The sequence below is a fragment of the Phodopus roborovskii genome, unplaced genomic scaffold (genome assembly GCF_943737965.1).
Source record: "Phodopus roborovskii unplaced genomic scaffold, PHOROB, whole genome shotgun sequence".
In the NCBI taxonomy this organism is placed as follows: domain Eukaryota; kingdom Metazoa; phylum Chordata; class Mammalia; order Rodentia; family Cricetidae; genus Phodopus; species Phodopus roborovskii.
The window spans coordinates 16,054,989-16,070,000 of record NW_026126461.1 but is presented as its reverse complement, the minus strand read 5'-3'; the positions used below and the strand labels follow the sequence as shown (position 1 = coordinate 16,070,000).

Here is a 15,012-nt window from a genome sequence, read left to right as displayed (position 1 = left end):
TGTACCAATGTCCATCTTGAATCAGCAGTCACTTTTCTGTGGGTCCTGCATGTCCAGTTTATACAGTATAAAGTCAAACATCCAGACAAGAGCAGTATCTTGTCTAAATGGCTAGTCTTGCCATATTGGAGGCAAACTCCATAACATGTTTCTTTGATGTCCATCTTCCTTTCTGAATCAGATGGTGTTGCCAGGAGCAATTATGTCTCACTGTCAAGAAAAACCCTAAACCATTTTAAATGTTGTATTCTGTAGCTCTTTGAAAGGTTTGAGGAATGCCTATCCATCTCAAGTACATGTCTGTATATCTAGAAATCTTAACTAACTTAACTATAATATCTGACTATCATAGGTACTATCTATAAACTGTACTAAATTATATATTATATTTCTAAATGAGCTATATAAACACAATACCTAAACAAAAGGAGAAACATACATGTCACAAAACTGACCTTAAATTGTATCAATAAATGAAAATCCATCCGAAAACAAAGTATCCATATCTATATCATAATCCCTTTTTACCCTTAAAAAGAGATTGGTTGTGGTCATTAACCATTTATAACTAACCCCATTTAAATGATAACCAACATTTATAAACAATATTTGGGAATTTGGGCATCGTTCTTTCCAAACTACTTCCTGCTGATAGGGGGTGCTGTTATGGGGATCCTAAGAAGGCACAGAAATCCTGGCTGTAGTCTGCAAGGCTGCCTTGTTCAAGCTGTTTTGAATGTTGGATCACCAGTGACTCTGTTTCAGGCGGTCTGGCTTGATCAAAACACATTAGTCTAGAAGGAATCCACAGCTTTTCATTTTCTGTGGAAACAAAAATAGAAATCCTTTTCCCCAGTAACTTGTCCTTAGACTTAAATTTTGGAGTCAAAGCATTTTTAAAATATATAAATTGAATTAATCCAGCATTTCCTTTAACAGTTGTTGTTTCCTTAGCAATCAAACAATACAAAGACAATATAATACCGTACAGTATCCAGATTCTCTCCATCTGTGGCTTTTTATTATTCTCTTTCTTTTCTATTTTTTGAGACAGGGTTTGTCTGTGTAACTCTTATCTGTCCTGGAATTTACCCTGCATACCAGGTTTACTTTGAAATCACAAGACATCTGCTTGCCTCTCTCTCCCAATTGCTGGGATTAAAGGTGTGTGCTACCACACCCAGCTCCTCTCTATTTAAAACCATTTAATTTATTCTTTTTTTTCCCCAAGCCTACGTATTTTTTAAAACACACTGTAAACCTTTAGCTTTTACTTAATATGAATCTGTCTTTACTGTAAATCTTTATCTTTTTCTGGCCACGAGTCTTTTATCTGGTAAACAACAACATTGTTAAAATGAAATTCATAGTTGTTTCTGCGGCGGTTTATCAAACATGGCGGCATCTATATTACCTCCAGCACTGAGAGCTGTGGTCACCACCTTGGTCTGCTTGCTGCCATCCAGCAAGGATGCTGCCGGCTTGGAGATGTGGTCACTGCCATCGCCATCTCTCATACACACCAATAAACTGTTAGCAGAGTTTCTTAAAAGCCGTGCAGTTTTTTGCCGCTTATGCTGAGTCAGGAATCCTCCCTTAAAGGAGCCGCGCAATCTGCTTGTCTCTCGCAAGTCAGAGTCCAACTGAGAAAAATGCTGTAAGAAGCCTTGCTTGTTTCTGTTCTTTTGTTTGTAAAACCCTTTTTTAAGCTTTTGTTAAATTTTAAGTGGAAGTTCTTAGTAGCCACGTGGGCGCCATAAGGAGTACGGTTTTTCCTCCCACCGCTGGTCTGGTCCCGCTGCCGCGCCAGCCCCCAATTAATGCACAGAGACTCTGTATTAGATATAATTCTGTTGGCCAGGTACCAGTTTCTTATCGGCTAGCTCTGTCTTAAGTATTAACCCATTTCTGCTGAATTCTATGTATTTCTCTTACCGGGGAGCTGACCGGCATTCTCCATCTTGGCTCCTCCTTCCTACTTCCTCTTTCTTCCTTGTCTCCTAGTCCCTCCTATCTTCCTTTCCTATTGGCCAACAGTGCTTTATTCATTAACCAGTATGAGAAACATATATACATAATGGCATCTCCCATCATGATATTATCCTTGCCCAAGCTTAAGAGACAGTTCGATATGCTGAGACGTCCCTGAATACTTTCCAGCTCCTCGTGCATTCTTTTATGAACGCTTTTCCAGTCCAGGGTTAACAAATCTTCCTCGTTGCACTTTGTAGCAAGCTTTAGGTGGGATGCTCAGCTCCTTGGTGTGTGTTTGTTCATGGGGACTTGTGGTTTCTATTACCATCCATCTGTTTATAAAGATTTGGGGGGGGGGCTTCATTTTTCTAACGTCTTGCCCGATTGACACAATAGTAGACTAGTGGTATATGAAGGTATGGTTTCCATTATATCCTACGATCTGCCACATGCTACCAGCTAATAATTATCACAGCCTTACAAAGCCCTTGAATCAGGCACCACACTCTTCCATGTAGAGCACACAGCCCTGATCAAGAAGAACCCTGTGGAAGCTGCACCATTACATTCCACTTAGCCTGATGGTCTGAGTAAGTAAATGCATTTCAGGTGGCAGTCTGTCAGTCTTTATGTTCACCATCACAGCTGCACACATCACACATGCACCCCTCTCCCATTTCATTGCCATTGTCTCAAGCACGAGACGGGAGGCAACCACTTCTCTGCTACTTAAGGTGAAGAATGTGTGTAGGCTTGGAGGTGAACTGACTAGCCAGAGTGACTCACCTAGCGATCTGTGTGATGGGGTGACCCTCAGCTTCCAGAACCCTCCTGTCCGGAATCTCTGCACTGTTGCTGATGGCCCGTCACCCAGCAGAGATCTAATGGACGGTACTTCTAGACTGTAATCGTCCAACCTTCGCTATCAGTATTGAGTCACTGCCCAATCTAATGTGAATTCACTGAGCTCTCCCTCACCCTGTTCATGACATCATTAAACAATTATACAAACAACATCCTGGAAAATATGGAAACCTGACAAGTTTGCTGTCTTCACAATGGCTTGAATGAGATGGTGATTTGGATCATTTTCTCCATCAGCTAGATATCATCAATATTATAATTTGTTTTTTCAGTTCACCAAAGGGTGATTAGATGACCTGATTGGCTAAATATTCCCCATTCATATTTTTTCAGTCATTTGCAAACATTTACACAGCAGCAAACCCTATTCAAATAATGTCTTTGGGGGAAGGCAGAAAAAAAAAAACACAGTTTAATATTCACTGTCTGACATTGTCACTTCTGTCTCCTAAAAAACACAGTCCAGTACACATCCCAGCAAACAGTCTCCCTGTAGAGCACAGTCCAGTTCACACCTCAGGAAACAGTCTCCCTGCAGAGCACAGTCCAGGTCACACCTCAGGAAGCAGTCTCCCTGCAAGGCACAGTCCAGTTCACACCCCAGCAAACAGTCTCCCTGTAGAGCACAGTCCAGTTCACACCTCAGGAAACAGTCTCCCTGCAGAGCACAGTCCAGGTCACACCTCAGGAAGCAGTCTCCCTGCAAGGCACAGTCCAGTTCACACCCCAGCAAACAGTCTCCCTGTAGAGCACAGTCCAGTTCACACCTCAGGAAGCAGTCTCCCTGCAGAGCACAGTCCAGTTCACACCTCAGGAAGCAGTCTCCCTGCAGAGCACAGTCCAGTTCACACCTCGGGAAACAGTCTCCCTGCAGGGCACAGTCCAGTTCACACCTCGGGAAACAGTCTCCCTGCAGAGTATAGTCCCATACACACCTCAGGAAACAATCTCCCTCTAGGCATATGGTATGATTTTATGCTGCTTTGAGACCTGCATACATGGATGGCTTCATCAAGCTTCAGCTGATGAGTCAGCTCTTTCTCAGTGAGAAGCATCTCCCTTCTTTACACTAAAACATCCTTTTATAGTTCAGGGTTCCATCTAAACCATTAGGTCAGAGCAGAGGAATGGGATGGATCTGGTGACTTCCGTGTCATGGGATAAAGAGTTCTCACACCCACCACAGGTGTGCTTCACCACCCATGGCTGACGGCATGGCACTGTGGAGCCTTGGGTTCACACCGCCTTCCTCGGAGAGCTTGTGGGTGTACGGAGCACTCCACACTCCCAGGAACTGACTGCTGACAAGTGCCTTTACAGAGGAGGTCCCCAGGTGGATTTATCTTCCCAAAGAGCTAGCTCATAATTTTGAGTACAAGGGTGTCTCTTAAGACTAGACTTTATACTATTTATAAGATTAATGTTGTGATTATTTTAATCATATTCCAAAGATGTATTTTGACATTCATCATCTTGAATATAAAGTCTTATAAAAATCAGACACAGGGAAAACAGGAGCTAAGGTGTGTTGCCACCGACACCCTGTTCAGATAGGTTGCCCATATTTTTTATGCCTCTTTAGTTTGTGGATCCAGGGAAAAGTTGGGTTGCTATGACCTTAGTTTGATTGGTGATTATAGATACATGCATCACAGACCCTCCTCTCTTGAATTAGAGGAAGGTGCCATGTAATAGGATCTGTACGGCATTTTCATGTAACCCTGCCCATTCCAGGCTGTACCATGGAATGATTGGAGAGCTTTTGACTATTTCTACTTCTCCGAGTGTTTATTGTGTTTTTACAAATCACATTCGAAGTTTTACTAGTTCAGTTCTTTTGAATCTCTCTTTTGGCTTACATCTGAATAATTACAGTATATACACTTTCTTTAACTTCTATATACTTTAAAAGCTCCTCTACAAGAATAATAACTGTTAGGATAGAAACATTTCCACATGACTTTAAAAGGCTTTGTGGATGAGCAGTTCTAAGCTGATGGTGTACACTTAAAAATCAAAGTCTATCTTAAAATAAATTGTTCTTCCAGGTTAAATGAGGCATGTTCGTTCTAATTGGCACACCGTCTAGCTTAAGCTGTGTATATTAATCTTCCATAAGGTAATATTTTCCATACTAGAATGCAATTATGTTTCTCCTTAATGATACAGTCACAGGAACTATATTCTACTTATTTTAAGAATTGTACGATGCCTTCTGTGTGTTATGTATAGAGTAGCCAGTAGGCTTTGAGGTCTAGACACAGACATATCAATTTGTGAGGGTTGTGAGCTGATAAGAGTTTGTGGGTAGCTTTGATGCATGGAGAAGGTTGTAAGTGCTAAATTTTTCCTCACTTTGCAATGCCTTCAGACTAACTATGGGGCAGTTAGGAATCAAAGCCAAATCCATATACAAACACATGCTAAATTCTTACCAAACAGCCAGAGAAGTCAGGCTCTCATCCTTAGACATGAGGAGAACAAGTTATTATTCTGAGAGTCAATTTTTAAGGTGAACGTTCTCTGGGGGAATGTCTTGTTGTTTGTAAGTTTGGCGTTTGGTTTGACCTGAATTTCCACTGAATGTGAGCTTCACTTTGCTGAGAGACCTTGAGGAAAGTGAAGGATTTCTATTGTTCTGATACAATTTCCAACTGCATTCAGAAATGTGAATGTTTTCTTTTTATTTATTTTTAAATCAGTAGGCTGTTGGAGAAGTTTCTCCAACACTGTTTTTCTTTTATTCTTTTGTTCAAAGAAATGCCATCCTTTCTAGGCCATCACACTACAGAGTAGAAGTGTGCTGATAAAAGACCCCAGAAGGATGTCTGTTGAGATGTAAAGCTAATTAAGAGTCCTTTTAATTACTCACATTCAATTCGTGAGCAAACAAAAGCTTGAGTAGGGCACTTGCATGTGCTAATCCACCATTGTTCAGGCTCAGGCTGTGGATTTAGCACTTGGAGCATACAGCATTTTGTGAAGAAATACTTTATTTTCCTGATCCAAAATTGACTTGGTAATGTAAATCCAGGAATGTCTTAGCCCCTGAAAAGTTCAAAAAGATAAGACGCTAAAGAGTCCCATGTATCCCAAGTTCCTCGGACTCCAAACCCAAACCCACTCTTCATGAGTCTCACCAAAGTATGGGGGAGCAATTCAACAACTCCAGCTCACTTTCCACGCAGTCCCGGTGGCAGTCCAGAGACCTCAGCCTCCCTTGTTCTCTGTCCATGGGCACATGCAAACTCAAGCAAGGCCTACAATCATCCCTCTAGTGTTTCTCTCCAAAGGATTGGATTGAGATTTCTGGCTTAATTTTGGCAAATTTTGTAATAATGTCTTTTATAAATTAATCTGCCTGTCATGGTAAGGTAGGGCCAGGAAGCTTTTAGCACCTAAAGCCAGAAAATAGAGATCTTAGCTGGGACTGTAACTCAGTAGGAGAATACTTTCTTTGCGTGTGCTAGACTCTGAGTCGATCTCCAGCACTGAAGGTAAAATATTAATTATTAAGGGGCTAGCTCATCAAGAACAAGTGTTTTTTCAAGGTTTTTATAGAATGTGACTTTTCTGTCACAAGTAGCCTCAGCTCTGTGTTGGTGAACAAGAGTGGCCACAGATGACGCCGGAATAATCGAATCAGGCTGTTTTCTGATAAAACTTGTAAAAAGAGGTAGTAAGCCTAGAATGTTTTTATTGAACTGAAACAGTAATCACTAATATAGTCTACACATCAGGAAACAGACCCAATGGTTACTCCACTCCCCGATGCTCATAATGTACATCTTATGTGAGCTTACAGTTTGAATTCTTCTTGAGTTATAAATATCTGCTGTTCGTAGCCACTTCTGAGTACAGTGAGTTCATAGGAGCCACTTTTTTTGGTATTTGATAGGTGTTCTGTTTTCCTATAAAATCATCTTTTCTTTTACCAAATGTAGAGCAGATCAGACGTTCCTATAAGTAGTCCAAAATCTGTATATGAGAAATATACCAGTGTCCTACGACCAAACAAAAGCTCCAAGTGTGTGGCCCCCACAACTGGTTCCAATGCTGGCATATGAGCCTCCAAAATAGCCTTTTAGAGAGCGCAGCTACCTACAGCTATATTCCAAGTTGCTGACCAGATCAGTCCTGGAAAGTGATCTTGATAAGACCTTGAGAAAATGAGACCAAATAGTCCATTCATCTCGGAGGGTGCGGCTAGGGTGTGTTCGCCGACAGTCTGAGCCCTTTCCCAGCTCGGTCCCTATAGCCATGATGCTGTATGGAACATTTGAGTGGTGGAGAGGGATAGCTGGGAATATTACGCTGTAGCAGTTTGGGGTTTAATTGTCTGCAGATGGTGGATGATCTATTTTTCTTATTCGCTGTCACATTCTAATAGTACCCAGGCTGCTCCACGTAAATTAGTAATCTCTCATGCAAGCCTGTTCTTAATTTTCCAATATTTTCTCTTTGCATCATTTTCCAGCTGCATTGTGTTACAACTGACATTTTAATTTTCTGTTTTTTTTTTTTTTTTTTTTTACTTAATATCTGTGTGTCATAAATGTTAACGGCTTAAACACAAAGCTGTGTAGGCACACGAAGAGACCAGCATGGTCCACTTCAAAACCTTAAATATTTCTTTGGGCACCTGTTAACTATGACAATGTTAGCAAAGGCAAAGGTATTTTCTATTTTGTCCTGGAGATAGGTTATTTTATTCTTTTTGTGTGTGGGGGGGGGAGGGGGCTAGACGTTCCTCATAGAAAGCTACGTGAAACTCCGTTATTGTAGAAATGGCATAAAAACGTGTTCAGTTGAAAGAATATGGCCCTCTAGACAAAGGTAGATGTGGGGAGAGGGTAACCCTGACACAGCCACAAAGTTTAAGGTGGTCTAAGGAGATTTAAAGACTCATAAGCATTAGCAAGGAACTTTCTCACCACGGTCGATGCCGACCTTCAGCTCAGCGCAGAACACCCTGGGGGTGGGGGGGCTTTACTTCTTTTTCTATTGGGTTGATGTATCCAGGGTGTCAGGCGAAGCTTCCAATAGTATCTCTTAAGCCAGTTAAGGAACAAATTCAGAAGACGACGGAAACCTTGCTGTGTGTATGTGGTTTTTTTTTTTTTTCCTGTTCTTTCCTCCTTTCCTTTTCTGCTGTTTTCAGAACAAGGTTGAGATGGTTTTGCTATACTGATGGGAATTCTCCTTGCTAGCCCAGCTTCAGTCTGGCTTTTTTTTTCCTCATGCATGCTGACCTGGGAATCCTCCTTTGCCTTAGCTGCGATAATCGTGACTCAGCTTACAACACCTTACATTCGCATCGTCCCTGCTGCAGGCGACGGCCAACTAACAGGTCAGACGTTCAAGCATAGATGAGTCATCTTGCCCATTCCCTGCTCATTTTCCTCAGCTTCCTTTCCCCTCCACATCCCCTCCTTTGCTTACGGCCTGTTTAGAATGTTCTAGAACCTTGGCGCAGACCTTTGCTTGCATTAACTTAAGTGATATGCTTGGCCTCTTCTGTGTGCACATTTATGCCCATGCATTAAGCCCAACCCCACTGCATGCTTGCATTGCGTGTTTTGTCTGTTGGTATGTTCCTTTCTACACTAATGTTAAAGAGAAATGAAATTTGCCAAACTTGAAATAGCAGTGACACCAACTGATAGGATTTCACAAGAAAATGCTGGGGGCTGGGGGTGGGGGAAGTATTTCCCATCTTTCCAAATTAATCTAAAAAGGCGTTGAGATTGGAGAGCTAGAAAGGCCCATTCTTCACCTTTCGGGATTGAGTTTGCACATGCACTACCAAAATGATCAAAGTTAGCAAAGTTAAGGAACCTTGAGTGGCTTAGAGCCATGGAGCCCAACCCTTATCTCTAGTCTAAGAGGGTAGCTTGTTCACACTCCCTAGCTCTAAATCCAAGTGAGCATCTCTGTACAGAAGAGTCCCGTAAATGAGTCCCGGTGCGGTGAGTGCTGAGTGAACTCTAGAGTGCAGCAGTGCAAGTCACAGTCAAGACTGCCAGTCACGTCATGCAGTCCGAACTCAGAAACCTGTCTCCAAAGGGCCCGGCATACAGGCTGGTGCTTGAGTTCAGGCATCACTAAAGCCAAGCAGGAAGCCCACACCTGCTCCTCACCTAATTTCCCACTTGAGCATTTGTTCTCTCTGTACCTGGAAGAACCTTTAACATCTGTTTAAGAAACATGCTGCACTTAACTCATGATGAGACTCTGTAACTGCCTAGGTGGTTGTACTTTGAAAACATCAAGCCAATGGTGTTCAAGAAAAAAAATATTGGTTGAGAAGATGAAGGGAGTGTAGACTAGTTCTGCCTCCTCCTGCTTTAGGAGCCTGGGCATTTTTTCAGTTTTCAGTTCTAGAACCTTAGAACTCTAGGCTTATTTTGACGTTTCACTCACTTTCGGGTTGCTTTTGACAATGTTTCTCTCACCGATTCAAGATCTGCTTATTGTGGCTCGCTCTTCTCCCAAACTTCCCATGTACCCCTCCCACCGATAAAGCAACTGAAAGACAGGCAGACTCTTTCTTAGCATGGCTCCTCTCTTCTCCAACCCTGGCAGTTAAGGGATCGACTAGTGTTCCAGTTCAGTGTCCGACAGAGGGCCACACAGAATCCCTGAGGGCTGAACCAGCTTCCCCTGTGACATATGACTGGGCATCAGTCTTGTAAGTGAGTCATTAACAATGAGTTGGCTTCAGAATCAAAGGAAAACGGGTTAAGTTGCTCCCTTCTCCATCTTTTCTACTTCTGCCATCAAACGAAACGTGGTGTGGAGGTCTGTGACACTCCACAGCAAAGTGTCCTCGGTAAACTCTGTGGCTGACAAGATACTCAACAAAGCAGGCCTCAGAGGCAGAGCATCCTCTCAGGAGCGGTTGTGGGAAGGACACACAGTGTGACCACAGTTAGGACCACCATCCCTCTCATGGCTGCAGTTGGGCTGCCTGTATCATGTAGTATAGGAAGGTCTGAAGCAACCAGGGGTCAGAATAACTCAAAACGCAGGAAGAAGGCCACAGTTATTCTTCCATATTTGTTTCTGATTTAGTGGCATTTGGCTCACCCACATACGTTCACATCTCATTAATGATTCATTTGTAACAGCTAGCAGGCGCCCAGCAGCTACACTATGTTTCTCTGTAGGTTTATTCCCAAGCCCAAGGCTTCATGCAATCATTTCATGACAGATATTGAGCCCCTTCAAGGTGCCATGGCTCTACATACTTAGTCTTAATTTTAATTGGTGTGGTTGCCCGGACATCTTGTCACCAGGGTTATTTGTGTCCGTAGCAACCAAATACATACCTATGCATGCTTATGAGTGGGGCATGAGCATCCTACAGGTCAGAAAGCAAAGACTAAGACCGCAGTAGATGGCAGGCCACAGGGGGACATGTGCTCATGCCCCTCCTGTGAGGTCAGTGGCTTAGTAGTGAATGGTCAGGAGGCCTACCGCTCTAACTTTCCTATCTGTGATCAACTGTTTTGTCTACTCTGCCAGTCCTGGATCTTCCAGGAGCCAACAAAACATAGAGGTCCCTTGGGCTCTTCATCGCCCATTTTACTGTGACAGGCCACATCGCGCCCCCCAGAAGTCCAGGTGAGGGCTGAAAGCCTCCTGGGAGGCTCTCAGGAGGACACAAGCCTTTGAACCTCATTCCTCTTGGGCCAGTGTGCAGAGCATGGCAGATAGTCTTGGCGTAGACAGGGTCATCTCGCTCACATAACACCAGACAAAACAACCCTGTTGTTGTCCTGACCCCAGGACTGGGGGCTGTGCTGGTGACATTAACAGTGCCTCTTGATTGAACTTACGGAGCGAGTGATGCAAGATATCAGGGCCAGCCAGAAAGGGGGTGGGGTTATAGACTTGGACTGTGTGACATAAACAGCTGTGGCGTTGCACTAAGGACAGTATCTTAAGCCTCTGTCCTCAGCCCTAAGAACATGTAATCAGCCAATGCACTTGCACGTGCACACACACACACACACACACAAACACACACACACATATATATACACACTCATACATACACACTAATAGCCACATACATACACACACACATACTCACATACTCATACACATACATACATATATACTCACAGCCACATACATACACTTGCACACACTCACAGCCACATAAATACATATACACACTCACACACAATACATTCTACACAAACATTCACAACCACAAACATACACACACAATATACGTTCACACACATACACACACACATATACACACTCATACATTCACACTAACAGCCACATACATACACACACACATATACTCACATACTCCCACACATACATACATACATACTCACAGCCACAAACATACATACACTTGCACACACACTCACAGCCATATACACATACACATGCACACATATACACAGCCACGTAAATACATATACATACTCACACACAATACATTCTACACAAACATTCACAACCACAAACATACACACACTGACACAATATTCGTTCACACACATACACACAGACACACACACGCACACGCATTTAATTGAAATGAATAGAAACCATTTTTCCAAAGCCTCTCACCACCTACGGTACAAGCAGACACGTTTACATTATATTCTTCCTGGTTTATTTTTTTAATCTATTAGATTAAGTCCATCTCCTGCTGGTAGGTTATAAACCCGAGTAATATAGAACTGCTTTTGGAAGAAAACAGAAAATTAAACATGTTAGAAATGTTCGTAAGAACTTAGGATTAATTAAATAAATATGGCTAGACTGTTTATATGAAGATTTGATTTACGATTTAATTACCTACCCAACTCTGAGGTAATGTGGAGAAGGATTTCCTTGAGCAAGTTTTTATCATCCATTTATTTTGTTCATGCATCTAATATGGCAAGGCCTGTGGCCTAAAATCCTTCCAAACAAAATGACTTCTGGGACTCAAGGACAAATTAGATGCGCCAGGACACAGAAAAGCAGTGTGTGTGGGGGGGGGGGATGTCATACTAGGAATTTCTCCCACTGCTCTGACCAAGCACCTGCCTTTAGCAAAGCATCCACTTTGATTGACAGGCTGAGGGTCCCGCCCCTCACAGTGGAGGAGGCATGGAGGCAGGTGTGGAAGGTTCTGGCACATTGCATCTGCAGTCAGGCAGCACTGTGAGCGATGCTGGTGTTAGCTCACTTCTCCTTATCCACTCTGGGACCCCGCCCATGGCATGGTACCACCCCTAAATCTTTACCAGGAACACCCTGAAACAGGACCTAGTGCTACCTTCCCCGCTGATCATAGCCCAGTCAGGCGGCAGTGAGGATTAACTATCAGAAGGGGAGGGCACATGGGCTAGACAGTAGGTACTTCCACGGCCTCCATGTGTAAGGCGCACGCGTAACGCCAAAGAATGAATGCGTCCAGGTGTTAGAGCCGCGAAGGGAGATTTTACCTCTACAGAAGTTCTGGCTTGCAAGAACAGTGACCGACCCTTTAAAGACAGATCCATAAAGCAGGGAAAGGCTGTGGGATGGGGGAGTATGGCATTGCTGAAGGCCTGGAGATGGGTTGGTCTATGACAAACCCATCTGGATTTGTTGACTAGACCCAATCGGATTGCTACCCCTCAGGCTCTATCTATCCTGGGTAATGGCAGAAAGAAATGAAATCCTTCTGGAAGCCTTGCATTTTCTCAGGCAGGTATGTTAAGGGGCTTAAACTACTGAGGACCTAAGTGGCGCTTATTCAAATCTTTGTACACCATGGTTAAGACCTAAGGGACAAGAGGGCTCACAAAAGCTGTGCTCTGTTAGGGTCGGATTTAGTTCATCTGTACAGAAAAAGGCTCTCTTGGATTTGGCTCTTCAAATCCAGGCAGATATTTAAACAAAATGAAACAAAACAACCCAAGTTCTAGGCACGTAGTCACTGGATTAAGCACTTACTAAGGAGAAACTAACTTTCGTGTTGGTGATACAATGCTGGAAACTTCACCAACATTGTTCTTCCTATAATAACCCCATGAAAGAAAAATACAGCCATACCTTACGAGGGGAGCTGCAGAGCTCAAGGGGATGCTACTCATGTGCAGATTCCAGAAGCCCCTTATGTGGTCAAGTCAGGAACGTGGCCTTTGCCCCAGGTTTTGTGAATGGCTGCTTGGGGTCCTTGCACCTCAGTGCTCCATACACCTCATGTTACTGAGTCTCCCTGCCTCTGCCAGGCCTCGCTTGGTTCCCAGCCATCCCTGACACTGTGAGCCTTTCCCTGGGGTTCTCAATGCTCTCCTGGCCGCCCGGACCCCTTGCCACCTTGACCTTCTGCTGTCCTTCTTGCTTATCGGAAAGAAACCCCAAGGAACTGCAATCCCCTGGTCCCTCTACTCCCTGAATCAGTGACGTGGATCCCCGCGTGCTCAGCCCAACATAGGTACCTTCTGCTGATCACCGCAAACCCCCAGGGTAGACTTCTGAGCCAACAGGCCTACTATCCGTTCCCAGGCTGTGCGCCAATGCTCTGAGGTCACCTGGTGCACTTTCTTGGCACATTATCCCTAGGAACCTTGGAACATTAGACTATCTTTCTATCCAGGGGCGTGGCAGCCATTGGGTTCTAGATGAGGCCAACTTTTCCTCCAGAACAGCACAGAACACCAGTGAAGTACAAAAACCTGTAAGCCCCAGAAATAGTACTGATGCACGTGTACTCATGTGCGGTATAACCATGCTCTGCAGCCGGACACTGTTTCCAAAGCCCTTGTGCTGCTGTCTTTACAGCCAAGGCTGAGTGTCCCGCCCAGTAGGTCCCTGGTCCACAGATTTCAGCCCCAGGCAAAAGCTGGATCTAAGTTGGGATCTAGTGGGGTGGTAACTTTAAATTTGGTGTACAGAATGGGGTGATCTAGCCCCCTATGGAAACAAGAACCTCAGGTCGCTTGCGGCATGAATGCCCAAACCAACCAAGAGACAAGCCTGGGCCGGCTCAGAACGGCGGTGGCTCGTAGGGAAGTCAGTGGCCTCCAAAACCAAACTGCTCCTGTTCAAATCCCAGCCCTGTCACTCAATAGCAAGGGACCTTGGCAAGGGATCAAGTGTCCCGGAACCTCACCAGTTTGTGACATGGGAGTTGGATTGGTCTCTTCCCATGAAGCTGGTGTCAGGATTTAATACACACACAGAATATCTAGTAAGCCTTCCACAAAATGACAATCGTCTTACATGTCTGCCTCAGTGTGTTTTGTCTTAATTACGAGGGAATTGCAAACTGTTTCCATCTACCCTGACCTACTGACCACACATGTCCTCCCCTGTCATAGGCTGTTATGTCTTAACAGTGACCAAAGGCGGGAGGGTGGAAAGCCGTTCGTGGCTGTACGGTTTGGTGACGAGGTTACCGTGCACACGGGGTTGAAAAACTTAAATTTTTCTTTGCTTTTACCACTGATACGGCCCAGGAGCCGAGTATGCACTGGCAGACTTTATGGAATAACTAGTTCTCTCTCACAGAACCAAGATTCTGCAGTGTCATGTGTGGGGTTTGCTTAGACTCCTGGGATTGTTGGTGAGATTGTGTCAGGAGCCCCCTGCCTTCCTCTGCCTTTAGCACCATCCTTGATTGCAGAGGCTTCTCAATTACAGTTTGCTCCATGGTAAAACTAGAATCATCTCATTCTTTGCGGAGCCCTAGCTGTTTATCTCGTTACCTGTGCTGGTCGTTACGGGGGCTGGGACACTTGGCCCCGTCACCATTTGCTTCTGTAACCCTCCTCACTCCGTCCTGCCACACCCCTCTCCCCACGATTCTTCGTAGGTGTCAGTCTCTTGCCGGCCTTCATTACTGTTGCACGATAACTTTGGCTCTTGGTTTCATAGTATAACCACTTGGTCCTGTTGCCTTGGGCCTGTGGTAGCAAAGCAAATCATGGCAGGGACATAGGATGTGGGGGGCCTTCTCAACTGATTGCAGTCAAAAAGCGAGAGGGGGAAATGGGGTAGAGCCCTAGTAATCCCCTTGAAGGACATGCCCTGAGGTAAAAACCTTGCCTTTAGCTACAAGCAGTTCTAATCAGTCTTTTCAGGGATCCAGTGTACAGTCTCATGAGCAGTGTTACCAAAGGAGATTGTGAACTGCATTTGCTGTGTGTGCAGAAACAATACAGAAAT

At 44.2% G+C, this 15,012-nt stretch overlaps 1 protein-coding gene across 1 annotated transcript in view; it reads left to right on the top strand.

The window, feature by feature from the left end:
• The window catches only part of Ptprm (protein tyrosine phosphatase receptor type M), a 449,915-nt gene that overhangs the window by 236,608 nt on the left and 198,295 nt on the right, over positions 1 to 15,012 (top strand). Inside the window, exon 13 of the mRNA XM_051190901.1 lies at positions 8,114 to 8,188. Within this exon, the coding sequence (XP_051046858.1) occupies positions 8,114 to 8,188 (75 nt within the window). The remainder of the gene's footprint in view (positions 1 to 8,113; positions 8,189 to 15,012) is intronic.